Source organism: Agrilus planipennis, unplaced genomic scaffold, assembly GCF_000699045.2.
Source record: "Agrilus planipennis isolate EAB-ADULT unplaced genomic scaffold, Apla_2.0 scaffold27, whole genome shotgun sequence".
In the NCBI taxonomy this organism is placed as follows: domain Eukaryota; kingdom Metazoa; phylum Arthropoda; class Insecta; order Coleoptera; family Buprestidae; genus Agrilus; species Agrilus planipennis.
In genome coordinates this window covers 770,482-796,247 of record NW_020439094.1, presented here as the reverse complement: position 1 = coordinate 796,247, position 25,766 = coordinate 770,482, and the positions used below count along the sequence as shown (strand labels likewise).

The 25,766-nt window shown below is 32.4% G+C and overlaps 2 protein-coding genes across 2 annotated transcripts in view; both read right to left on the bottom strand.

The window, feature by feature from the left end:
- The window catches only part of LOC112905299, a 23,980-nt gene extending 18,389 nt beyond the window's left edge, over positions 1-5,591 (bottom strand). The window contains exon 1 of the mRNA XM_025977431.1: positions 5,297-5,591. Within this exon, the coding sequence (XP_025833216.1) occupies positions 5,297-5,311 (15 nt within the window). The 5' untranslated portion in view covers positions 5,312-5,591. The remainder of the gene's footprint in view (positions 1-5,296) is intronic.
- A 14,058-nt stretch (positions 5,592-19,649) lies between these two features.
- Positions 19,650-24,551, bottom strand: LOC108735381 (neuropeptide-like 4). The gene is made up of 2 exons (XM_018467318.1): positions 24,445-24,551; positions 19,650-19,958 (listed from the first exon to the last, which is right to left on the bottom strand). The coding sequence occupies exons 1-2, from the start codon at positions 24,454-24,456 to the stop codon at positions 19,701-19,703; spliced, it is 270 nt and encodes an 89-aa protein (XP_018322820.1). The 5' UTR covers positions 24,457-24,551; the 3' UTR covers positions 19,650-19,700.
- Between the last annotated feature and the right edge of the window lie 1,215 nt (positions 24,552-25,766).

Sequence of the window (25,766 nt, the reverse complement as noted above, 5' to 3'; positions counted from 1 at the left end):
ACATGTAATACTTGCTGATGCAATAAATTTCAAAACAAATAATTGAAATTTGAAAATTTTCTCTGGCAGTTTCACATTACCATAAATAGATACACACATATGTATATACCTACATACTTAAAATTAATTTTAAGAACCCGAGTACAAATTATTCTTTTCAATTACATTGATTTTAATGAAATGTTAAGAATCCGTGTCCTTTTTGTACTAAATGAGGTACTGTTTCAAAAAAATAATCATCTGTAACAGTATATATGTGTTAACATTGATTTATAAAAATTTAAATATCTGGTGGATAAATTGGTATTAATTAATCGATATTTTCATTTTTATAAACGGTACGTTTTGGTGCTGTTTTAGATGATTTTGTATGTGATGTTGTTTTGTGCTATTATAGTATGTTTTTTCAGCGAGGCGCTGTTTGAGGGCTCTTTCAGATTTTTTTTAATGTTGTGCTAGTTTGGAGCTGGTTTAGAGTTTCAAAGGGTAGTATTTTGGCTATAATTTTAGAATTTAAATTTTCCTCTAATTTGCAGGAACTATTTCGGTGGTAATTCAGGTCATTTCAGATATTTGGAGGCGATTCGGTGGAGTTATAATTCTTTTTATTTTTACTCGAGAATGCTTGTGTTTTCCTGATATACTACTAATCACAAACGGTGATACAAACACCTAGAATAAAATTTAAACAGCTAAACTAGAATTCCAGTAGATAGCTGTTTTGGTATTTTCAAGATACATGCGAAAGACGTGATATCTCTAAATTCTCTAATATTGAAAACACCACTGGTATTTCGTATATGGGAACTATCTCATCATGAAAAATAAAATTTTTCTTCATTATCTCGTCAACTTGAGAAAATTTCTAGTGGATGAAAAAGGTAAATGAATATTCACATTAGTATTGACCACTATTGAATGTCAAAGTGTTTCATATAGTAAAAATAAAATCGTCAAGAGACAGATCTGACGATCGATTAGGGGCGCCGGTCGAAAGCTACTGGATCTCTTATTCTAGGTCACAAATATGAGTAAACACATAAAGGATAAATATTCGATGATCAGGACGCCCGGAAGTAAGTATTACCTATAAATTTCAATTGATATTTTTTTTGCTATGACAGTTTCACATCATCATAATACAAATCACAATTTTATTTTGTTTTGCGGATGTTTGTTATTTCCTGATTTACACACCAATATTAAATGGCGATACAAATTATAATGCTAATTATGTCTAAGATCAATTTTGAAACAGCAAAGATCTCATTTTTGACAACTTATAGAATTCCAGCCTAAGTGAATTTTTTGTTTATGATTTCGATTAACAGCAAGAAAAGATATATTGATTATTATGCAATTGTCGAACAGTACGTGTTAGTATTATGTATACGCACAAAATGTGAGAAGAAGAGAAATGTAGAATTGATTGACATGACATACCGTGCATTAAGTAATTGATATTTCCTTACAATAACGAATATGTCACTATTCACCAATCACCCGAGAAAGTTATTTATTGTTACTTATTATCCTTTTAGTGTATGTATAATTTAGAATATAAGTACGGTAAATTACAAACCTACTGCGATCTATAGGATGATTTATTCCCGTTTCGTATTGCTGTTTCGTCACTTAAACCAAAAATTCCTGCTTCGTCACCCTACCTTTTTTATACCTATCCTCAGGTAATAATTTGTTTGTGATTCGTCACTATACTATCTAAAATAAACTAGGTACTTCAAAATTATTACTCAGATAAATTATTTATGTGGGTCTAGTTTTGAGGAAATGCGAAGATTAGGATAGGAAAGAGTGGAGGTGCGCGTCCAAACAGTCTTAGGACTGACGACCTTATGATGAAGTATTAAATTACTTTAATCAATCGTCCTTCACACTCATTCCAGGCTTAGAACTGGCAAAACAAAAAAATAAAACTTAAAAGTTGCAACAACGTTATTTTAACGTGTTTTCCTACGTCTGCAGTCGTCAAATATATACATATACAAATTAAATTAACCTATCAGGCTTTGTTGAACAGTAAACGACTTAATTAATTTTTAACAATAAAACTAAATTTTCTTAGTCACTTATAGTGTTATCATCATCATAAGGTCGTTAGACCTAAGACTGGTTGGACACGCACCTACACTCTTTCTCCTGAGCTAATTTTCGCATTTCCCTAAAACTAGAACTACCCACATCCTAAACTATTTGCAAATAGTAACCCAATCTAGGTTTACCTCTACCCCTCCTAACTTCCGTTTCTGCCTCTAATATGTCGCTGACTAGACCTTCATGCCTGAGAAGGTGTCTTACTAACCTAACTTCCATAGAGTCCTCTTTTCTCTTACTCTTTTTAATACCTCTTCATTTCTAACCTTCTCTATCCACAGTATCCTCATCATTCGCCCGTAACACCACATTTCGAACGCTTTTAACCTTTTCTTTTCCGACGCGTCCACTGTCCATGTTTCGCACCCATACAGCACCGCGCTCCAAACATACACCTATAGCAACCTTTTTCTAATTTCCAAATTAACCGTTCGCGAGCATAGAAGTGACTTCTTTTTATAAAAGGCGACTCGACCCTGCGTTATTCTCCGCTTTATATCCCTACTACTCCTTCCGTCCTGATTTATCTTACTTCCTAGATACCTAAAATCGGTCACTTCTTCTAATTGTTCATCTCCTATCTTTATATTCGCTCTTTCCCTATTTTTTTCCCTTGCATACCAGTATTTTTGTTTTACTTTTATTTATTTGTAATGCTATATCATTTTTCAATAGTTAGCTCTAAGACAGCCTTTACGCTGTTAATAGTAAACTGTTTATTTCTTTTTAGAGTCGATAAAATATCTAATTATTACGCCACTGGGGAGGAGGCTGTACGATAGTGAAGGAATAGGTGACCAAACAGGAATGCATCTTTCGTAGATGACGAAACAGGAAAAGAAAAGGGTGGATTCAGGTAAATTTTTATGAGGTGCCGAAACAAGAATCTATCTATAGGATGGAATGTATCTGTTTTGAATGTAATTCTTCAGTTAATGATTAGGCAAGTACATTAGACATAAATAAAATGTAAGGTTAAAAAGTCACCAAAAGAAGTCGGACCAACTAGGCATGTCGCAATTAATTTATTGCAAAGTGTAATTTTTAATTCAAATCTTGTGTTCTCCCTGACATACTTTCAAAACGCATTGCTGTCCACATTTGTAGGCTATCATCAAATGTTTACGGTCAATTTACGACTATCTATCTATGCACTTAATCTGTGCTTTACTAGCATGAAATATTAAACAAGTATGCGGTTAATAGCATTTAACCGATTTATTAATTTTTATAGGGCCATTCCTTGATAATTAATTAAATGACCGCTTATCATTTTATTGTTGATAAAGACAAAAGATAAATCATTATTATTTTTAATTTCGTATGTTGCAAACCGATTTTAAATCAAATATTTTTTTAATCAAAAATTGCGTTTAAACATTTGAAATATATTAATTTATATCAGAGATTTATATTTTAAAATTTTTATGGAAAAAAGAAAACACGAACGAAGCTTACGTAAGAGATAGGCTACCTTAGGTTAGATTAGATTGCGTTTCACTTATTTATATATATATTGCAGTTTTTCTCTACATACATGTTTGTTTTGAATATTATTTCTTATGTTTCCGCACTTTGTAGTACTTTAAAAATGAATAATATGCTTTTCTTCTAGAAAATTTTTTAATTTTTTGATACTACACCCTAATTTCGTTTGAGTCTCATGGACATGTCCTGATATCTCTCGCTAAACTTAATGAAATATTTTTTTTTCTGGAAATTTTGATGTTTGAACTGTATAAAGGACAAACTTGTAGTAAAGACATCATTTTAGAAACGAAATTTACATATGTACAAGTCGGACGAACGAAGCTGGCAAGCGTAGCTACTTGCCATTTATGGCTTATTTGGCTAAATCATTCGGAACCGATTCACAAATAATCTTCCAGTAGGCGTAAATTATTGTAATAATACAGATAGGACAGTGTCGTACTAAGAAATCATATAGAAACATAACTTCCCAAGATAAAAATGTTTTTCAGAGTCTCTGAAAGCGATACTCGAGTCTTCGTCTCTCATCGAGTCTCTCTGGTGTCGCTGAGATAGACTGTCGAAAGACTGTCAAAAAACTGTTTAGCGTCTCTGAACGAGAGACTGGAGTCGCTCATAGAGAGATCCTCATTTCGTAACTTAGTCTCTGAATGAGAGACTCGAATCTTTGACCGAGAGACTCGAATCTCTGACCGAGAGACTCGAATCTCTCAATAAGTGGTGTCTCGATAGACATGGTTAAATTTTTCTAAATTCAACATATTTCAGAGATCCCAGTCTTTCTACGAGAGACTCGAGTCTTTCAATTTTTCAGTTTTATTAATTTAGTCTCTCTGTGAGAGACTCGAATGTCTGAATTAACAATTTTATCGTTCGAGTCTCTCATACAGAGACTGTGAGAGATCTATAGGAAATAATTGAGAGACTGTGAAAGACTGTGAGAGACGCTCTTAGGGACGCTGAAAGACTCTGAGAGACTGGAGAGAAACTAAAAATTTTTGTCTAGGGTTATCAAAAAAGAAAAAGTAAACCTAATGGTTTTGTAGTTAGTTTTCACATTTACTGTCCTCATCGGAATCAATATCTCTGTCACTGATATCGACAATTAGTTCTTCTGTTTGTATGTCTATTACTTGCTAATTATCTAACATAACATTTAAAATCAATTTATTGCGCCTATTTTTTTTATATAAACTTTAAATATCTACAACAAGAAAATTAACCGATTAAGTTAATTTTTTTAATTTATTTTTGTAAATTGATACCTGTTTTTAAATATTTAATCCATGCCCCTGATAGCGATACTGAAGAAATAGGGATGTAATTACTATACCTTAAACTGCCTACTTTTGCAATTTTAAAGTTTCCGCCAGCTTCGAGCGTCAGACCTGTACTTATTTCGATAAAGTTTGTAACTTCTTAGATGTTTTTAAGTTTAAAGTTCATAAAAACTTTCACCGAACTTCTTCAGCTTAATTCCAAACCTTAAATTGTAATACTTTTCTAATTAATATCGATCACCCAAGTTTCGTTAGAAACTGTTAAAATATGAACAATACAATAAAAAACGCTTTGGTAGTGAATAATTTAAAAAGATAATCAACTTTGTAAGCACAAACGTCCGCACTACATGCAACAAAAGATTACATTTTTGTTATTATTCTTAACGCTTATACGAAGAAGTACTCACTGTTTTCACTTTCATTTTGCTAAATCATCAGAAGGTCTCGAGACGTCGATTGGGTATGCACTGAATTTTTATTGCAAACACCTTTTTTATAAACTTTACCCGTGCCTGCCTTTTCAGTGGATAATTGGGTCAGTATCAAGTTGGACCATCTCTCTTATCTAAATTCACTTTTCACCGGTCCGTTATGTAACGACAACACTCTCAGTCAACTCTGATATCCACGAGCTGCACTATACATCCATATATATATACACAGGTAAGTCAGTATGTATATATAGGTATATTGCTAAACGCATTGGAGAAATGCATTCAGAAAAAAACCTTAAAAATTTTCCATACGATTACTTAACAGCGACAGGGGATATTATAACAACAAAACAACAAAATGACACTTCCTTAATTCGAAAGTACTTGTATCTACAGATGGTCGTATGTAAATAAATGTATAAGTACCTGTAATTTCTTCAGTTGTAAACAAAACTTGTTGGAGCATAGCTATTAAGTATAGGTATTTAAAACAATTACGTTTTACAAGTATGTATGACATCATTTTTGCTTCATGGAGTTTACTAACTAGTGGTGTGTGAAAAATACTCGAATCGAATATTGGTTTTTCCCAATTATTCAGAAATATCGATACCCTCGTACCTCAGACTCTTTGGTTTCTTATGTAACGATTGTCTCTTTTTTATCTGTAACCGATAATTAATTGAATGCAAACAATTGGGAGTCAAAGTTGGCATAACTGCCATCATCAACGTGTGGTGGGTATCAATCGGTGAGCCTTTAGGTTAATTCATATTTTTTTTGTCAATTTTTCTATTTACATGATGGCTTATTGTTGGCTGGCTGGCATAGAGCTTCTTGGCTATTTATTTATTCATCATCATCATCATAAGCAAAAATGTGATTTATTTGAAATAGTAGCATTTAAAATGCAAATACAAAATGAAAACTACCTATTTTTATCTTGCATTCAATTACTTTTTTCAAAAAGAATTTTGAATTTTATTTAAAATACTTTTCCAAACGTATTCTATATTTGTAAAATGTAAAATACATTTTTGCCGTTAAAAGTTTTGCTAGTTAGTATCACCAATCAAACATTGTATAAAATGATGAATGAAAGTTGCTCACTTTGCCCTTTGAAGGTATTAGAAGGTTAAAAAGGAGACGAAGAGACATTCCATAGTTCGGTATGTCTTCCAATTCCTTAACTGAAAAGAGCCCAAAAAATTATAACTACTTGGAAATGGATTATCTAAAATGTTGGATCGATAGTGCTTTCTGGGTTCAACGTCATAGTCTATGGAATTTTCCAAATTGATTTCAGCACCTGCCAAATCATCACTTTTAGTACCTTTATCAAGGAACTACGAAATTCTGTGAATTATGACAAAATAGCCCGAAAATAACATTGAATTGATATGCGCCAGCTGTGTAAAATTGAAAACTACAAGATATAACGGTGTGTTAAAAAATGCGTATAATGCAAAACTATTCGAAAAACTTCAATTTCTAGATAAACCCAAAGCTAAAGAAACTACGAATTCCATTTCTTTCTTTTATTATTATTTGTAAAAGATCGGAAACAAAATGGATCTGTAAATATTTTGATATAAAATTATTGATCTTGATCAATAAAATTATTTGCAACCCTATTTTGGCTCTGATCGTTCACTGTAATCAAACTACTTTGGCGTCAGTGTCTTTTTTCCAATTAAAACGGGTGACAAAGGTAAAAAAGAAAGCATATAAAAGAATTATTTATTGCTAAACTGAAGAAACTATAACATAAAGATAGAAAGACTATATTTCAATTACTTCAAACAGAAAGATATGGTATCATACTCAATCTTCGCAGCTGATGATATAGTGTAAATACCACTATTAGTCTAGAAAAACTCCAATATTTAAAAAATGAGCAAATGCCTGCAAGGTTTTCTTAAAAAATATTTTATACTTATACAGAATATTACTTAAAAGAAGCACTACAAAAGCACTATTTTGAAAATACGTATTTTGCATTTAGCATTTAAAATTCAAAAGGGAAATCTATTTCGTATTTTATATTTTAAATAACAAATCAAAAAGGTATTTGCATTTAGTATTTAAATACTTTTAAAAAATCATATTGCTCATTTCTAATCATAAGGTCATCAATCCTAAGAGAGGTTGGACACTTAGAACCTTAAGTACCTATATGTGAACAGTAATCTAATCTAGGTCTACCTCTACCCCTCCTAACTCCTGTTTGTGCCTCTAATATGTCTCTGACTAGATCTTCATGCCTGAGAATGTGTCCTACCAACCTATCTCGCCTATTTCTTATCGACTTCCATAGTGCCTTCTGCTCTTCCACTCTTTCTAATGTTTCCTCATTTTTAACCTTTTTTATTCACGGTATTCCCATTATCCGCCTATAGCACCACGCCCACCGTCCACGTTTCACACCCGTACAGAGCTGTGCTGCAGATACATATACCTTTAACAATCTTTATATCAGCGCAAATCTGAGCATACTAATAATTTGCTCCTATAAATCTGTCCCTTAAGTTATCCTGTCTATAATGCTGTTTATCACTCTTCGATTTAAGGAATAAATAAGTAGCGTAGTACGAATTAAAGAAAAATGAAGCTCAAGGAATATACGGACAATGGCGCCTATATATTTTGATCAAGGGTGTCTTTTTGTATTTTAATTAATACCCTACACACAATTCTCTAGCACGATAACAGTTACTAAATAACCAATTATTAAATGCCGGTCCTGTGATAAACCAGGAGAATTGGAATAGCGCAACGTTTTGGTAAAAAAAATATGGCTTTTGATTCTTTTTTTTTGCAAAGTACTATAACTAAGATATTTATTTCCTGTTTTTTGCAGGTTGTCGGGTAATTAAATCCACAGACGGCAGAAGTGAAACTTCATATGATAGATATGCTCCCACATACATGTTATTGGAGACGAGAGAAATCAAATAGTGCCGGTCATTCTTCGTAGCAAATCAGTGATGATGAAACCGATTGTATTTAAAAACAAAAGTAAATTAAAATTAAATTGAAATTATAAAAAATAAGCTATAGTAGTCTAATTTCTTAAAAGAACCGATTGATTATTTCCCGTTGTTTTCTTCGCTACTACTAAGAAGAGAGACGAAATGTGGAAATATGTGGGAAAAGGCAATAAAACGGGTAGTAAAATATGAGGAAAAGTTGGAGAGGTTTAAAGAAGAGATATAAAGATGGAAATTTGGAGAAAGAAGGTAAAGGAAATAGAGAGAGTGTAAAGGATGTAGATATTGGAAAAGAACATGAAAGGCGATGTAGGATAGAAAGGAAGTAGGAAAAAAGGGTAGAGTAGGAATAGGGATAAGAAGCTGTGAATTATGAATATAATTTAAGTGTGTGTAAATTAAAAGTGTGTTTTTATTTGGCTATAGGGTTGGTGCTTAGGATATATAAAAATTAATTATTGTTTATATAATAGTATATGTAAAAAGAAACTTTGGATTAAATAAAATTGAGAACTATAATAAAACTTCTAGACATTTCATGGCACTTGATTTAGTTGTCGGTTTAGATCCTTGAAATTTAAGTAAGTTTCTGCAGAAAGGGGCCACAATTACAGGTGCTTATCCATCATGATCATCATAACGTCATCAGTCTTAAGACTGGTTTGACACGAACCTCCACTCTTTCCTATATTGAGCTAATCATCGCATTTCCCTAAAATTAGAACATCCTACATCCTTAACTACTTGTAAACAGTAATCTAATCTAGTTCTATCCCTACTCCTTTTAACTCCTGTTTTTGCCTCTAATGTGTCTCTAATTAGACCTTCGCCTGAGAAGGTGTCCTACCAATCTTCCATAGAGTCGTCTGTTGTCCTATTCATTCTAATACCTCTTCATTTCTAATCTTCTTTATCCACGGTATCCTCATCATTCGCCTGTAACACCACATTACGAACGCTTCTAACCTTTTCTTTTTCGTCGCTCCCACCGCCCATGTTTCGCATCCGTTACCCGCATGCGAGCATAGAAGTGACTTCCTTTTATTAAAGGCGACTCGACCTTGCGCTGTCCTCTGCTTTATATCCTTACCACTCCCTCCGTCCTGAGTTATCCGACTTCTTAGATACCTAAAATCAGTCACTTCTTCTAATTTTTCGTCTCCTATCTTTATATTTGCTCTTTTGTCAGTTTAATTACCAATTAGATACGCCGGTTGATAAAAGAAAAATGTTAGGGAAAGTTACACAAAAGTATTCGCTTATATCAGGATAACGCACCAGTCAAACGCTATAATAGCTAAGGCTAGTTGTGCATAAAAATAAATGTAAAATATTTACAAATTTCTCAACGTAAATAAGTCAGGGACGGAGCAAAGAGATCAGCCCTCGTATATAAGTTAGATACGCATGAAATCTTCGTCTCCAAGAACGTTAACTTTCACACAAAAATTAACAAGAATAATTCTATTGTTATGGGCCGCATTAGTTACTTATGCACGAGCCGTAAGACTAATCGTCCCGCATTCTTTTTTAATGAAAGTTAAATTCCGAGAGCTTTAGTTTGAAATATGGTACCTACATATCTCCTGTGACCTAAGCAAATTTTACTTCCGAATTGTTATTAAATATATCTGCTAAAGTAGGTAAACGTGATTAATCTGGTGTTTATAGATAATTGCCGGTTATTGTACATAATTGCCAGTAATTTCGATAAATGTAAGTACACACATTCCTGAATATTTATCAAATTAATCGATGAATTAATATTGCATATTACAATTAACAAAATAAATGAAACGACTACGAAACGTCTTTCCAACCGCAATATTATGACATTAAGTTCATTGCTTAGCATCATAAGGTTACAGTAAGAAAAGACAACGCGACCGAAGTGAGTAATGTCATACTTACGTGCTTTCTTTTGTTTACAATAATGTTCAGTATAAACTGGCCGACTAATTTATTATCGATTATATTATATGCATAATCACAAAAAAATATCGTATTATTCATCCATCAAAAAAATAAAAAAACAAAGTGACCTTTATAGAAGATACGTATCTACTTATTTGCTCTTAAATATAAAGAAAATTTATGTGGTTAAGCAATAGTCGTAGAAAATGTAGGAAAACTTTTAGAACTTTTGCTTTAAGCAAAAGAAAGATTATTTATTGTATCTATCAATGTATACTCACAAAATTATTTCAAAAATTAAGAAATACTATACATATAAATTGAGACACTGCTTCTTATGTGAGTTTCACAGAAATAGTAGACTCATCGGACAGAAATCATTTACAAAAATGTAGTTAACCTTTTCAAACTAATTTGACTATTACAGTTTTTGAGCAGGCGAAAGTGCAAAAACTCACATAAATGCACAAAATTATTCAACGGATAGGTCTGTGACGAAAACTACCTAATATTTATTATTCAAGTGAATTTAGTGAAAGCAGCCTAGGCTATGCTTTCATTTTATGGAATAAGTGAAAACTAATTTACAAATTATTGTTTTGTCATCCTATACAGAAAAGATATTTTACCTTATGAGTATAATTTGGTTACTTAAGGTTTTATTTTATTAGTAACTAGTTTTTCCCCGCGGCTTCGCTCGCAGAAATTAATATTGTTTAAAATAATTCGAAGTGGTCTGTATTCTGTCGAAACTGCCAGACGCGGATCACGATTTCGATCTTTTTGGAACTCATCAGCGCGTCGCAGGCAGCCCGACAGAACACAGACCAACTTTTACCTGCTATCTTAACAGCGCGGTTTAGAAAATACTACACATGGCGCAGTAAACGCCATCTATAGCACGATGCTACATTTTAAGATTACGTATGCTCCAACAAGGTCCACTTGTCTGGATATCTACTTGCTTAAAACGAATCCCGGCGTAGCCAACCTCAACGTGATAGGGACGCTAGCTTAATCGAATAAAATAATTCAAAGTGGTATGTATTTTTTTAATTTTGTATCTCCATATAACCTTTTAACTCCCAATTCACCCTTACAACGTTTTAATTTTATGTAATGTCGTCATCTTAGATTTCAAATACAAATGTAGCAACAACATTTCATCCTTAAGGGTTGATTTTTAAAAATTGTCAAAACACGTATTTGCTTAATTTCAACAATGAGCAATCTTCGAGTAAATGCGAGTACAAATATAAAATATATAGTCATCTGTTCTCCTATTTTTTCTAATACCTCTTCATTTCTAACCTTCTCTATCTAAATTTCTCTTTTCCGCCACGCGCACCGTCCTTGTTTCGCACCCGTACATCGCGGCGCTTCAGTATCGTTAATTTTATTATATTATTGTATTATTACTCTGTACTGGTATACATTTCTTATCATATTTTTATACAAATGCTTCTAACATGCAATAATAATAATATCACCTAAAAGATGTTTGAATTCTGCATTAATAAACAATACAATTTATAAATTGCAAAATTCAGCTAGATTGCTTTTTATTTTTAATTTTTTGGTTCCTAATCAGTTTTAAGTTGTGTTATTAAGCGTCGAATTTGATTGGTCCCCCGTCGATATCATTTTTAGTTCTTGAGATAACCGAAACGAAAAATAAAATTCCTACATATATGACAAAAATTGGGATTCACAAAATCGGAGCCAATACTATAACTTTACGAAATGCAAAGCGTGACGCGGTTCTTGCTTGTTATGTAATAATATCTTCAACAATATTATTTTGTTTTATACTTTTTTGTCCCTATTATTACCACAAACGGTAAAGGTCTAGATGATGATGATGATAACTTAACCTAACCTACCCTATTGATAAAAATATTTAAATAATGTTTTATATAACTTTCTCAATATTTTTATGTATTTTTCATTAGTTTTACCTTTGAATATTGTTTAAGAATGACTATATAAATATTTACATGCCTAGAAATGTATAAAAATTGGCATATTTATTAACTTTGAACCCCCATAACTTTTTATGGGGGTGAGACCGCCACGAACTCTTTATGGTACAGTGGTGGGGGAGACCTCCTCCATCGACCCCCCCCCCACATCATCTAGACCTTTACCAATAATAATATCTTCCAAGTAATCCCGATTCTGTACAAATGGTATGATGCAAACGTATCATACCTTGAACTTTATTGCAGTCTTGATCTTGCGGAAATACAAGACCAAGATCAAGAATAAGACTATCTTTATACTAGCAATATCAAGACCCAACGAACAAGACCAATACTAAAACTAAGACCGAAAATACAAGACCAACACCAAGACCAAATACGCAAGACTAAACCAAAAATTGTTACTTCCGATGGATTTATGAGTTAAACTATATGAAGCAACTTTAATATAGGAATATTCTTTTCTTGGAACAAAAATATTTTCAGTATTTGAATTTTTCTGTTTGCTTTACTAGATTTTAACACTAAATATAAAAAAAAGAAACGTTATCACTCTTTCAAAAAAAGTTATATACAAGAATCGCATCGGAGTCAGTGTTCTTTGTTCCTATGTCTGGATAACACATTTGGTTTAAATACAGAGACTAACTAATTTTTATTCGCTATTTTTTACTTCCTGTTGTTCCCTAAAAGGTCATTTTATGCATTGGAAAAAGGGTAAGTTCTCGGATTTTCATAATTCTCACAACTATTGACATTATTTTCTTTAAAAGTCATTACAAGCTCGCATGTATGACAGACAATTTCATCATTTAAGACTATTATTGTGTCAGTAAATAGAAAAGTCTGTGATTATAAAAATTACTAGAAAAACGTAAGTAACAGAACAAAAGAGCAAAATCAAGACACGCAAGATCAAGACTAAGACCGAATAAGCAAGACCAAAGCGAATACCAACACTGGGACAGTATTGATCTTGCTTTTCTCATCACTAATTAACGTTTCAATTGATGCATTAGTAGCTCTAATTTACTGTGGGTTCATTTAAAAAGAAAATTATAAATTTACTTAATACGATTAGTCTAAAATTTTTAATAAAATTAATTCGCTCGCTGNCCCAGTCGCAGGGAAAGTCGGAGGATTCGGAGAGGATAACGCTCAAACTGTAGTTAATCTTTTCATCAAAGACACTTCCACGTAATTTAATTCCATTCAGAGGGAGGAAGAAATACCCTTCAAGTAGCGGTTTACACAATTCCATTTCGACGCGAGAGACGTAAGATGACTTGAATCCCGTTTGAAATAATTACTCTAGGCGCACGTATGTATGTATCTATATCGACCTGTCTGTAGGGTTCTGGAGAACGAGTTGTGACAGGACGTAGGGTTGTTTAATCGAAAACTACCTTCCGGAGGGGTTAGTAACGATGATACAAGTATGCTTGGATAAGGCGGTTTGTTTGCCCATATAGGAGTTGAATCAAAAATTCGTTAAAGGAAAATTGACTTACTACAGTAAAAGCTCTTTATTCGCGGGGTATACTTTCCATAAATGTAACGCGAACAGAAACCGTGGATATGGAATGGTAATTAGTATGGAATCATAGGGGATACGTTCTAAGATTCCAAAATAAAACCAATATGTATCAAAATAAAATCGTTATAATTAGCTATAAGCAAGAGTTTAAAAAATTTAGTGATTTTCTCTTGTTTTGAATTTTGAAATTAGTCCACTCGGTTACATCTTTTATAAAATTCGCCTCGGCACGAGCCAACAGTATTTAAAAGATGCCGATACGTTGAAAAATAACACTGAATCCTTTTCTGTTTATTCGGTTATATCTTTCATAAAAGCTGCCTCGGCACGTACCAACAGTACCTACATACTTAAAAGATGTTGATTCAGTAGTACTCCCGCCGTAGAGTAAAAACATGGTTATCGGCTCTAGATATAATGAGTTTAATGTTTGGAACAGAGGTTTGAAATTTTATAGTAACATAGTTAAAGCTTTGTTCTAAAGCCTGTCGAAGGCCATTTTTTAATTTCTTTTGAAGATACGTGTTCTACAAGAAGCATCAAAATTAAGAACTTTTAGAAGCTTCTAATGACTATATTATTGAAAACCAAAAACGTAACGTGTTAGCGTGAACCTTTGCCTGTTACTATACAAAAAATCACATATTTATCTCGCAGCATTAAATCACAATGTTTAGAATAGAAACCCATGTTCTCGGAAAAATTCACACTAGGCACGAGCGGTTTATTGCGGTCAATCCCCTTAATAAATGACATCGAATTCTTTTCTGTTTACCGATTGCAACCGTGAATAATGATATTTTTAACCGCGAATACAGGAACTGGGTTGCAATTTTTTCACCCGCGAATAGTGAAAACGCGAATAAGGAAACCGCGAATATGGAACTCTTACTGTATAGTACTTTTACGTTACCAATGTTTTTGATTTATACAGTGTTTGGCCATCCAACTGGAGTTGCTGTTTTATTTTTTATTGCAGACAAATGTTACTTTACGCGTATAGATGAAGCTCTACCAGACTGTCCAATGTAGGTGGCATCACACACGAGTTTCAAAAAATTTAGTAAACACCGCTTTTTTTGATAATCGGGACCATATCTTTGTGATTGGATAGGAAGTTTTCCAGATTTTTAGAGCCACTGTCGATAATGTTACAATTGAATCATTTTTAAATCAGATGCTTGAATTCACAGCTAAACTTATTTATAAATTGAATGTTTCTATAGATAAATTTTTGTTGACACCGGGGACCGTTGTTGTACAATAATTTTTTGACTTGTTTTTTCAATTTATTATTTAACATTTTATCAATTAGAATAGTGAAATATCTATTTACAATTTCAATGTATTTTATTGTTTGTAATTCGATGTCAAAGTCTGAGACTGATAAGGGTACGTTGATAAGTCTATAAGACTATGAAAAACTGCATACTTAGTTTGTTTAGGGTAGTAGGAATTGTGTGAAGTTTTTGGATATGGGAATGTCAAGGAAATCGATAGTATTGTTAGACTCTTTTTCAATTTTAAGCGAAATGTTTTTATTTATAGAATTTAAAATTGAAAGAAATTTGTTCAATTGTAGGTCGGTACCCCTATCCAAACACAAAAGACCTTAGTATTAACAAACTGAACTAAATAGCAAACAGATGCCAGATGTGCCTGACGCTGAAACGTTCACATGACGATATTTTCCCCGGCTTATTAACTTAAGTTCTCGTTAGGAAAGTATTGCAAACGTATTACGTAAGTTTCTCTCAAGTTAATTTCTGTTATTTTAAGAGTATTGCAAGGGGTATTACGTACGTATATTCTTAGGGTGCACTAGTAAAACAGGAGGACATTCTTATAAAAAGTAAACTAACTGAATTTAAAAGAGAGTTCTTCATTTAAACTATGACAACGTTGGTTTATGTTTTTGTATTTTTAATAATTAAAGTTAAAAAAAATTAATGTAATAACTTATAGTGTAAGTTTGATTGTCATTTTGACAACATACAATATAACTTTTAATAAAAAAAGACAAAACCTTTTATTACATCAAATATATAATTCGAAGAGCACACAAAATATTTTAATCATAAAAATGACAAAGAAATTCCGGTTGTATGAATATTTGAATAGTAACTACTTAAAGTTAAGATTGAGAAATGATATATTTTTTTGACTGGTCGAAGAATGTATGGAAAACTTGTTTTAGATTAATAAAGTAAATAATGTAGGCATCTCCGAAAGACAAATCTTTGTAATATAAATTTAAATTTCGTCGATTTTGCTGAACCTACCACCCCACATCCTACATGTTGTTGCTGTTTTTAATTTTTGTCAGTTTTTCAGGTCCCTGTTGGTGAAATATACCCCTTACAAATTAATTGCCACAAATTACAGATTAACGAATGATCCTTTAGCATCCCAATATTCAGTTTCTTAACTTCGTCAGGTCTCTAAGAAAACCTTTTAAATTAGAAATTCTAAAAATGTTCTAAAAGGTGTATTTGGAGCGCGGCGCTGTACGGGTTCGAACCATACACAGTGGGCGCGGCGGAATAGAAAAGATTAGAAGCGTTCGAAATGTGGTGTTATAGGCGGATGATGAGGATATCGTGCATAGCGAAGGTTAGAAATTAAGTGGTATTAAAAAGAATAGGAGAACAGATGACTCTATGGAAGTCAATAAGAAATCAAGAGATAAAAATGTTCAGTCTCTCAGTCTCTGAAAGCGAGACTCGAGTCTCCGTCTTTCATCGAGTCTCTCTGGTGTCGCTGAGACTGTCGAGAGACTGTCAAAAAAACTGTTTATTTCGTATCCAGTCTATGAAGGAGAAACTCGAATCTCTGAACGATGGACTCGAATATCTGAACGAGAGACTTGAATCTTTGAATTAACAATTTAATCGTTCGTTACTCTCATACAGAGACTGTGAGAGATCCATAAAAACACCCAGGCAATAACTGAGAGATTGTGAGAGACGCTGAAAAATTGTGAAAGACTCTGAGAGACTGGAGAGAGACTGAAAATTTTGGTCTAGGGAATAGCCGAGATAAGTTGGTAGAGCACCTTCTCAAGCATAAAGGTCTGGTCAGAGACACTTTAGAGGTAGACACAGGAATTAATTAGAGTAGAGGTAGACCTAGATCAGATTACTGTTCACAAATACTTAAGGATGTGGGTTGTTCTAATTTTAGGGAAATGCGAAGATTAACTCAAGATAGGAAGGAGTGGAGGTGCGTGTCCAACCAGTCTTAGGACTGACGGCCTTACGAATTTCCACAATAAATCTGGCAATTATTCCTGGTGCTAATGCTGAGAATCTATTTTTCCCAGACCCTACAGTTAATGCAATATTATATACTCGTATGTGCATAGGTCGTCAATATCAGACTTTGTGTTGCAAAATGTAATAATTAAATTTAAAATATATTAGTTAGTTTATTGGGTCTACTATTAATGCATGTTCCAAATTTGATTCCTTGAAAATATATAGTGTAGATACATCAAAAGTGGGCCAAACAACTTTAATATTTTATAATATTAAAGTGAAAGAATCGGTCAATGTCTATTGGGTATACTTACCATAAATGTGCATATTATTTATCAATGATTTTTTCTAGAACATGCACCAACTACTAAACTTATAAATAAATAAAATGCTAGCAACTTTTAAAAAATTAATAGTACTTTGATAATTTGTCCTATATAATTGAAGAAAGTATTTCACAAGTTTTTTTAATTTATTTTTTCAAATACATACATACATTTATTTACAGACGTAGCTCTTGCGTCAAGCTTTTATATCATATAAATTTTATTAATTTAAACAATTGATCGGTTTGATTTAATTTAAAGTTTATTGTCTTCTTTTTTGTTGTTCTACCGTTAATTGTTCCGTTACAAGCGAAACCTTCAAATGTCAAGCGATTTTTAAAGCAAATGTAACTACAGATTGCGATTGTTTGAATCGTCAATCCCTACTACCACTTCATCATCATCATAAGGTCGTCAGTGCTAAGACTGGTTGGACACGTACCTCCACTCTTTCCTATCCTGAGCTAAACTTCGCAATTCCCTAAAACTAGAACAACCAACATCCTTAACTATTTACGAACAGTAACCCAATCTAGGTCTACCTCTACCCCTCTTTACTCCTATTTCTGTCTCTAATATGTCTCTGACTAGACCTTCATGCCTGAGAAGGTGTCCTACCAACCTATCTCGCCTATTTTTTATTGACTTCCAAAGAGTCCTCTGTTCTCCTATTCTTTCTAATACCTCTTAATTTCTAACCTTTTCTACCCACGTTATCCTCATCATTCGCCTATAACACCACATTCCGAAGACTTCTAATGTTTTCTTTTAGGCCGTGCCCACTGTCCATGTACTACCACTGTACTACTATTAAAAATTTTATCGTGAAAAAGCCCCCCAACAGACCGCAAAACGTCAGTGTTGATTTTACAACCAGTACACTTTGCAACCCTTATTTAGACTTGATTTCTACATATAATAGAAGTTAAGGAAAGAAATGGAAGCTATATATTGCAAAACAATTTCATTTTTGGTTATTTTACTTATTACTCATCATCTCTGAAAATTGAAAATAAAAAATATAGGTAATTGTCAGCCCCACCTCGACGCCCAATCCGACCATTGGCAACTAGCAAAATACACTTTATGATATTGTGTTTGACAGAGTTAAAATGTTTTTTGAAAAAACACCCTGTATAACTAGTTGCGTATGTCGTAATGTATTAAAGAAGTAGGTACTGAAAGAGAACTGCAAACAAATTTTTTATAAAAAAAAAATCAGTAAGGAAAAGGGAGACAATTCTACCATAAAACGGAAATTAATAATGTATTATAGAAGCTGTTGCTTAATGTGTAGTAAAAATGACAATTCCAGGAAAACAATTAAGATTCTTCAATTTATTACAATTTATTATGAGGAAATAACACAGAGGTCGTATAGTTTCACCAGATAGCTTGATAAATAATAATCCTTTAAGTATTAATCAAGAGAACTTTTTTTCAATGTGTATTTTCTATTGTCTATTGTGAAAAGTACTTGTTCTAAGGCCCAAATAAAATAATTACCAAGTGGAAATTTTTATAAAACAATTATTTATTTACTGTTAGTTAATTTAATAGCCTAACTGACAAAAACGGAATATATGACTAAGAATAAGATGTGGTTTAAAACTATTTAATATTTTTGAGAAGTGACAGTATTTTTTTGTACCTATACACAACATTGTTAAATTTTATTTTAGTTAACACTCATCGGACAGAAATCATTTACAAAAATGTAGTTAACCNGGAGCCTGGCTTTGTCTAGTTACATCAATTAAGTTAAAATTTTCTTTTTTTTTTGTTTATTTTGTTTTGACGAAACTTTAAAATTTTTACGTTTCTCGTTATTTCAGGTGGCGCATTTTGAATAGCCAGTAAACCCTTCCTTACTAGTTGTTCAACTTATTGATTTTTCTGCACATATAGATACACCTATACCTTTTATTTGATACCAATCAAAACCATATACAGGTGTTTAACTTAAGGCGATTTTGTCTATAGCTTTGTTATTATACTTTTCAAATAATTTGTTTTTTACAAATAAAATGAAACTATAATTTTGAAAACGAGTCACAACTCAAAAGAACCTTAGTATTATTTTGTAATAAATGATTGCCAAGGCCTGTACTTATCATGAGGTCAGCTAGTGATTTCAAAAAGCGTCAATTACCCTTTTGATTGCATTTCTCTGAATTCGTCTCTTTAGAAAAATAATTTAAATAATTCCATAAAATTGGAGTATTATAATTCATATTTTCAAGTTTTGCCAACGTTTGAACGATTGATCCAAATTTTGTTGATTTTATTGAGTACTAACAGGTTTAACATAAGCTTAACAAATGAAACAATTTTTTAATTAACACATATCGTTTATTCAACAGTCATTGCGTTATACGTAAACAAGGGGTGCAGAATATGCAGCAGGATATGCGTAGGGAGCAGCGTAAGCAACTGGTGCAGCAACGTACGAAGAGTACGCGTATGAGTAAGCTGGAGCAGCAACCACAGGGGCGCTGTAAGCAGCCACTACTGGAGCAGCCGCAATAATAGATGGATCGGCTTTCGGAGATGGTTTGGGTTCTGGATTTGCTTCAGGCTCTGGAGCAGGAACTGCAGCGGCTAAAGCCAAGAGAGCGAAAAGAATCACCTGAAATTTGTTTTCAATTATTTTATTATTCTGTCAATTGTGAATATTGATGCAATAAAATTTAGCTCGTATGTGATATATGAAAAAAAAAATGTATGTTTGGAGCGCGGCGGTGTACGGGTGCGAAACATGGACAGCGGGCGCGGCGGAAAAGAAAAGGTTAAAGAGTTCGAAGTTAGAAATGAAGAGGTCAATAAGAAATAGTCGAGATAGGTTAGTAGGAGACTTTCTCAGGCATGAAGGTCTAGTCGGAAACATATTAGAGGCAGAAATGGGAGTTAGGAGGGGTAGAGGTAAACCTAGATTAGATTACTGTTCGCAAATAGTAAAGGATGTGGGCTGTTCTGGTTTTAGGGAAATGCGAAGTTTAATTTATAATAGAAAAAGGTGGTGGAGGTGCGTTTCTAACCAGTCTTAGGACTGAAGACCTTATGATGATGATTATTATGTGGAATACTACACTTTACTTTTGTATGAAGTAGGGAATTCTAATCTATCAAATTAGACAGCTATTACATATAGTTCTAAAAACATTAGGCAAGGACTTGTCGAAGCCCGTCTCCTCCAACAAAATTGTCCACTAAAGTAATACAACATTTTCGACTGGTGCAGTTCAATGAGTATCGAAAATAGGACACTGCTGCCGTACTAGTAACATCTTCTTAGAAAATTGATTGATTTTGTGTATTGTAACTGCAAAAATAATATTTGTCTATTTATTGTCAGTATACCTACGCTTTCTAATTGCGTTTTAAGAACATTGCTAGGTCGTCGCTCCAGAAGTTATTTAACAATGTAATAAAATGTGCTTATATAATAAGAAAGGGAAACAGACAAATCAGAAGGAAATGAAATTACTACTTTTATTAGCGCCTTAATTAGGGTGTTAACGGACTCAAACAGTAATACACAAAAATGTGTATGCGATATTCTTTTTCATCTAGTGGGCCGTTCACAGGCACGAAAAAGAGATTTAGGTGAACAAAACTGACTTCTGTTAATATAGAGTTTTATATCTGGAAGATCAAAATAAAAGTAACTAAAAAAGAAACTGTTTGAAGGGTGACAATTATTCACTCCCTCTTACTTAAAGCCAGAACTTATGTATTTATAAAGTTTGAATTGGTTAGAAAAGCGTTGAAATTTTGTATTTAACAACTCTACAATAATTGTTTCGGACGACTAGTCCTTTTTTAAGAGTACAAATGAAAAATAGCCTCTTAAACTATTAGTAACAGTTTCAGAGTGGTATGAATAACTTTTGTCATTCGAGTTTGATAACCGTGGTATTGTCTTCTTCTACTGTGAGAACACCGATGGAGTCATTTAACCGACGTTTCGCCAACTACTGTGGTTGGCATCTAGAATCACACTAAAGGACTTCAGTGCTAAACATCCGATTTCAAAAATTCTTTTACCAATATTTAGAATGGACCTTCACAGCCTGTATATGCATTTCGTGGAAACCAATTTTACAAAATTAGTGACGAAAAAACGGTCGAGCGAACGCGTTTCTTACGAAAGCTTCCGTAACAGTAAGAGACTTATGAATGCTTTCTATAGAAAAATTGCAGCATTTTTTAAAACCGTCCGTAAAAAGGTCTGCGTTGGCAAATATGAATCGCATATTAAAATTAATTCACGGATAAATGATATGATAAAAAATGATTTTTATAGTCAAACTGAAAAGCAAACGGTTGAAGCTTCGAGCATGGTTGGTTAACTATATAAGGAAAACCACTAAAACCAATTAAATGTGTTAGAGAATGCGGAGAATTTACAATCACTTAATTGCAATCTTATTTAACGTGGAGGTAAAAGATATTCAGGAATAGATTTGGGAAGTAAGTCTACATTTTATTTATATTTATATCTGTTAGTTGCTTCTTCCAGTAGATTTAATTAATAGCTTTTTGTTCTGTATATGTTTCTTGTCAAATTATAATTTTCTTTTTTTTTTCTGGTTAGAATAAGTGGAATCTGTCTTTTTTAGATTGTAGCTCCTTTTGTGTTTGTTAGTTCTTATTTCGAAGTTCCGTGCTGTCAATCCTATGTATGTTTTCAGATTTTTTACACGGAGAAAACTAAATTTTTATGACAACACAAAAATTACAATTTTCGATTGTATATGACTGAATTTGCCGTAGAAATACTAAAATTTATTAGGTAACTTGTAATAATCTCACATTTAATGTTTCTTTAAAAATTATTTCGTTTGTTAATTATTACAATTAAATTTATAATATCAACTAAAATACCTAGTTATTTCTGCTGCGATTTTATTTTTACAAATTCCGGTCCAAATTGTAATTCTTATTATTTATTTAGTGGGATAAATCGTAAATATCGCTTTAATCTTTAGGTAAATTTTCGTTTTTCATTTTCTACGTGCACTTATAAACTTTTGATTATTTCATTCGTTTTTCGTCAACTATGAATATGTTTATGACTTCCTTAAGGTGTTGCTTGTTTTGAACTCGATTGTTTTACCATTAATTATAAAAGTTATTGCCGTATTTTTTTAAAGGATCAATAGGTATTTTGTCAAGGATCAATCTGTATTATTTCATGTTTTACCAAAGTGTGTGATGGTAGTGAAATTTTCTTTTGTCTAATTGTGAGTTTATCGGTCACCATATTGCTTCATATTTTCAAATTTTACAGGTGCGGAAGGGAAGGTATTGTTAAGATTTAAATTATTAGCAGGAAGCACAAAATAAATCCACTAAAAAGGTCGGAAGAATATGAAATATACTCGAAGCGACATATATCGGAGAATCCGGAAAAAGAATTTCCATCAGTTTTCACTTGACGCATCACAATCTTTCTGTTAAGTACCACCGTGCGAATAAACAGCTTATTTATATTTTTATATCCGCTTGAAGAGTTCTATTTCTAAAATTTTCTAAAAGTTTTAATACTCCCTTCGCTTAGAAAGGTTCAACCACCTCAATAATACAATTTTTAAGGGCTAAATTAAAATATAACCGGTGTGTGTGTGTACGTTTTTCATTTTCGTTCAGAAAACAAATGCAGAACAAATCGCTGAGCTACGATTTAATAAAAAAAAAAAACAAATTTCCTGCTTTGAAAATTGCCAAAAGTTATATCGTCGACTATTAAAAAATTCCAGGAGTAAAATTCATTCCAGAGTACATCAACCTTATTTAAGGTAGTCCGGTCGAACTTTGAATGGCAAAATCGTAAAAACAAGAACTAAATAAAGATTTATAAAATAAACTTCTATCTTGAAATTCTTGAAAGGAAACCTTAATAATATTACACATTGCCCAATAAATTTAGTTTATAAAATACTAAATATATTAATTCATCATTCACCATATGCGACCACTAGAAATGTTATAGAGAATTTGGATTGAACACCTTCTTTTCAATAACAGTGCGCATACTGTAACGTTTATCAATTTCAAAAATTTACAAAACGGTAATGATTTGAATTTAGATTCAGATAAGAAAATAATAACTGATCACAGAACCCTAGCCAAAGTGGTGGATGCCCGGGGATATCCTCCCAATATTTATTCAGTTGGCTTTTTTAACTTATTAATTGTTGACAAAAAATAGTAATTAAAGGAAAAGAAACATTTTTCAATCATCAAATTATAATTTCTTTTTTTTCAATTTGTCCCATCGAATCGACTTAATTATATGTATGTAAAGAGAAATTAATTTTTAAATAACGTTATATGTTAGATTAGACTAGAAAAAGAGCTTTTCGATTGGGATAAACTAAGAAGTATTAAGAAAAGATACTTTCATGAATAAAAACCGTCTTTTTGACTGTTTTAATACTGTTTTCCACAAAATGCCTAAACAATTAACGACTAATTAAAGCCACAAACACAGTTGGGGTAATTGTATATTTCGAAAGGCATTTAAACGGCAATCCTTTAACCTATCATACCTTCATTAAAAAGCTGCTTAAAAAAATAACAATTTCTCTGCGCTATGTGTATTTATTAATATTAATTAATAATAAAAAACTATTACNATATTGATTTTCTAGTGTCTAAAAAAAAAAAAAAAATAAGGTTTCGATTAAATGGCAATAAAATAAAAAACAAAATTTGAATACTGCTACCATTTTTTTGCATAGCCCCATATTTTGGTATTCTGAACTACTTTTTCCTATAACTTTTCGATTTTTCCCATATATCACATGGCTTCCATTTATCTAAACGAAACCTTACTCTGTCTTTTTTTTGAACACTACATAATCAATCAAATTTGGATAAGGCAGAAGATTTTGTATTGAAATAAGGAATAAGTTTTACTTAAAAAAAATTTCGATTAAACATACAGTTTGGCTGCAGTGAGCATATTGCGTACGTTTTGGGCCACTCTGTATATCTAATATTTTTAAATTATGGAGAAATAAGAAATAAGGACTTGGAACACTTTTCGTTTGTAAATAACCGAAAATTTTAAAGATTTTAATAACCGTAATAACAATAAAATTACTTACCGCTTTGAACATAATGTTTTCGATTGATTAATTGCAGTATAACAAACCACTTACATATAATCAAATGTAACTTTGTTGACAATTTATATAGCTACTTGCCTGATTTAAACCCTTCTCATATTCATAATTAATTAAAGTGGGGTTTGTTCTTCAAAGCAATATAAGTGGGGTGTATATTTGTAATATAATGTTTCATTGACCTAAAACTAATTTGCATTAATAATTAATTAGATGTTAAAATTATTATTGAAACGCATCACGGGATATCGTCATTGGTACGGACGTGTAACCCTGACTAACACCTGATATGTTAACTGGATGACGCCGCTTGCTTGTTAAACAGCAGTTCGAGAGTCCTTGCGAAGGATTCACTTTTTACATTGTGCAACACGCGTATATCAAGATACGAAATTGTAATTTAATAAGCACGATAAACGAGTTCGCATTTTTGTTAAATCAGGATCGAGTTCCTCAACAATAAACCGGATTCAGATAAAATGTGCATCAGTTTTTACGTAAGCAAGGTTTCCTTTAACGTGAAATTGCATTTAGTGATTAACAACAACGCAATAAATACGAAGTACTTTTATACAGGTAAAGCAAAACGCTTACCAAACATAAAAATTACACATTTTTTGTCGACATTATTTCTTTTTATGTAGCACAAGCGAAAATGTATAATTTGGTAAATGTCTGGAATGTACTTTTTCAACCATGTCTATCTACAAAATATCTCCTATATCTCTGAAAGCTGTTCTAAACTAACCGAACTCACAAAACTTTTTGAAAAAACCCGTACTACTGAAAATCCAAGTGTTTTGTTAACTGTTTTAAACTAAAACGTTTTAATGGTTTCTTTCAAACCAACTGTTCTGAAGAAAAACAAGTTAAAATGTTTAAACGATTATATTAAACAGCACTAATGTTTTAAACGCATCACAATCTTTCTGTTAAGTACCACCGTGCGNAAGGTGTCCTACCAACCTATCTCGCCTATTTTTTATTGACTTCCAAAGAGTCCTCTGTTCTCCTATTCTTTCTAATACCTCTTAATTTCTAACCTTTTCTACCCACGTTATCCTCATCATTCGCCTATAACACCACATTCCGAAGACTTCTAATGTTTTCTTTTAGGCCGTGCCCACTGTCCATGTACTACCACTGTACTACTATTAAAAATTTTATCGTGAAAAAGCCCCCCAACAGACCGCAAAACGTCAGTGTTGATTTTACAACCAGTACACTTTGCAACCCTTATTTAGACTTGATTTCTACATATAATAGAAGTTAAGGAAAGAAATGGAAGCTATATATTGCAAAAC